The 2,133-nt window shown below is 19.9% G+C and overlaps 1 protein-coding gene across 1 annotated transcript; it reads right to left on the minus strand.

Moving 5' to 3' along the window:
- Window positions 1-449: 449 nt before the first annotated feature.
- Window positions 450-1,226, minus strand: ENU1_203600 (hypothetical protein; the record flags this gene model as incomplete). Its single annotated transcript, XM_008862183.1, has 2 exons — window positions 450-596; window positions 648-1,226. The coding sequence occupies 2 exons, from the start codon at window positions 1,224-1,226 to the stop codon at window positions 450-452; spliced, it is 726 nt and encodes a 241-aa protein (XP_008860405.1).
- Window positions 1,227-2,133: the final 907 nt, after the last annotated feature.

Genomic DNA, 2,133 nt, shown 5'->3' on the forward strand with positions numbered 1-2,133 from the left:
CTGTGGTTTCTTAAACAACGTCCCATGCTTCACTTTGCCCTTAAAGTTCTTTTCAAAATTTTTTTAAGTTCAAAAAAGGGTTTTATAGTTTCTTATTAATAATTTTACTATTTATCTTTACTTTTTTTATTCCTCTTTTTCCAGATTTTATCTTCAATTTATTGAAACCCATTTTAGGGTATATCTTAAAAGAAGAATATACCAATCATTTTAAATATGATGTGGCATTCTTTTAATCAATTTCATTCAATTAAAACGCTTAATTTGCTTTCTTTTATAATATTAATACATTCAACATTCATTTTAAATGATTATTTTTTAGTAATTTAATTTTTAAGAAGTTAATAAACGATTATATTTAATTTAATTTAAAATAATCTTTAAAACATAAAATAATTAACAAAGTTTCCTTCTTTTTTTGAAAAACAAATCAATAAAGGTAGTAAGTATTAATTCTTTTTCTTATTGTCTTTTTGAATATATCTTCCATAATCGTAAATCATAAAGGCAATATCTGAAATTGAAACAAAACTAGAAATTTCTGAAACACAAAGAATTATAAATAAAATACATGCATCAAGTTGTTGTGTGATATCCTAATTATTTAATATTATAATTAATAATACACAGAATATATAAAAACAAACTAAGATACTAAAAGCAAATAAAATCATAATTTCACCTCCAATAATAAATTTCAATGAGTTTACAAAATGATATTTCAATAAATAAAGATGTGAAAAAAGTAAGTAAAGTACAATGGGTATTAAAATATGAAGTGATAACCAATTTCTTATTAAAAAGAAATAAAATATCCAAACAAATATAACTAATGAAAGTTTCCAGTTTAATGTAATAGTATGACGATATACAAGTGCAACAAATAAAATAAAAATACAGATCGTATGGAATGAGTAATAAGCAGAACTATTACTTGGATATACAAATATTGACGCACAACAACCAAAGAAACTTGATATTCCACTAAGTCCAATATAAACACTTGCCGCAAATACTCGTTTGTAATATTTGCTATCTTTTAGATAAAATAAACTAACAATAATTAACACAAAGAACTCTGCTATACAAACACAAAACCATGAAAAAGAACTAAATATCATAATATATTGTAACATCCCTTCTGGAAAAGTTACATTGTCAAATGAAAAATTTTGAACATATTCAAATTGTTCTATTAACATTGAAATTCCATTCTTTCCCTCCATTTCTATTTTCTTAAAATCTTATTTTTAAGTTCTACTAATTTTTTTCTATTATATAGTATTTTATAGTTTCTAGTTTAAAATAAAAAATCATTATTTCAAATTTGAAGCATTTCAATTTCAAATAAAAATTATTATAAAATAAGTTTACTAAGAGTATTTCATATATCAATGAAATTTATATATTTCTTGTATAAGTTGGACATTTCTTGAAAGAAAAAGGTTCTTTGTTAAGATAACTATAAAAATAAATCAATACTCAATTCATTTATTTCGTGAGCTAAGCCAGTTCAAAATTATTTTGTTTTGAATTAAATAATATTTAATTTGTTTTTTAAGAATAGTTTGTATTTATTGTTTCTATTAATTATTTATTCTTTTTTTTGTATTATTTCATGCATTTATTTTACTTCTTCATTGTTAATTACTATTTATTTTATTTATATTTTATTTGTTTTGAATATATATCAATTACGTTTTTGAATATTACATTTTATCTTGATATATATGTTTGTATATTTTCTTCTTTTTCTATTTATGCTTCATTATTTATTGACATTTTTATTGTTATTTCTTTTTTACAAATTTACACTTTGTTTGTTTTATATTCTTTTCTTTATTCTATTCTTATTGTTTTATGTTTTGTTTGTTTCTAAACATATTTTTTTCATTCATGTTATTGTATGTTTATTTATTCTTTATTTCTTTTTATATGTTGTTTTACATTGTTCTATTATCTATATAATGTATTTCTTATTTCTCTCATTTCATATTTGTAAATATCATTATTTTGTAAATTGATTGAATTAAATACATTTTATTTCATTATCATTTTATATTTATTTGTTATTTTAGAAAATGGAAGAAAGTCAATTTCATGTATCATTATATATTATTTATATATTTTATT

Source organism: Entamoeba nuttalli (genome assembly GCF_000257125.1).
Source record: "Entamoeba nuttalli P19 unplaced genomic scaffold asmbl_9665, whole genome shotgun sequence".
In the NCBI taxonomy this organism is placed as follows: domain Eukaryota; phylum Evosea; order Mastigamoebida; family Endamoebidae; genus Entamoeba; species Entamoeba nuttalli.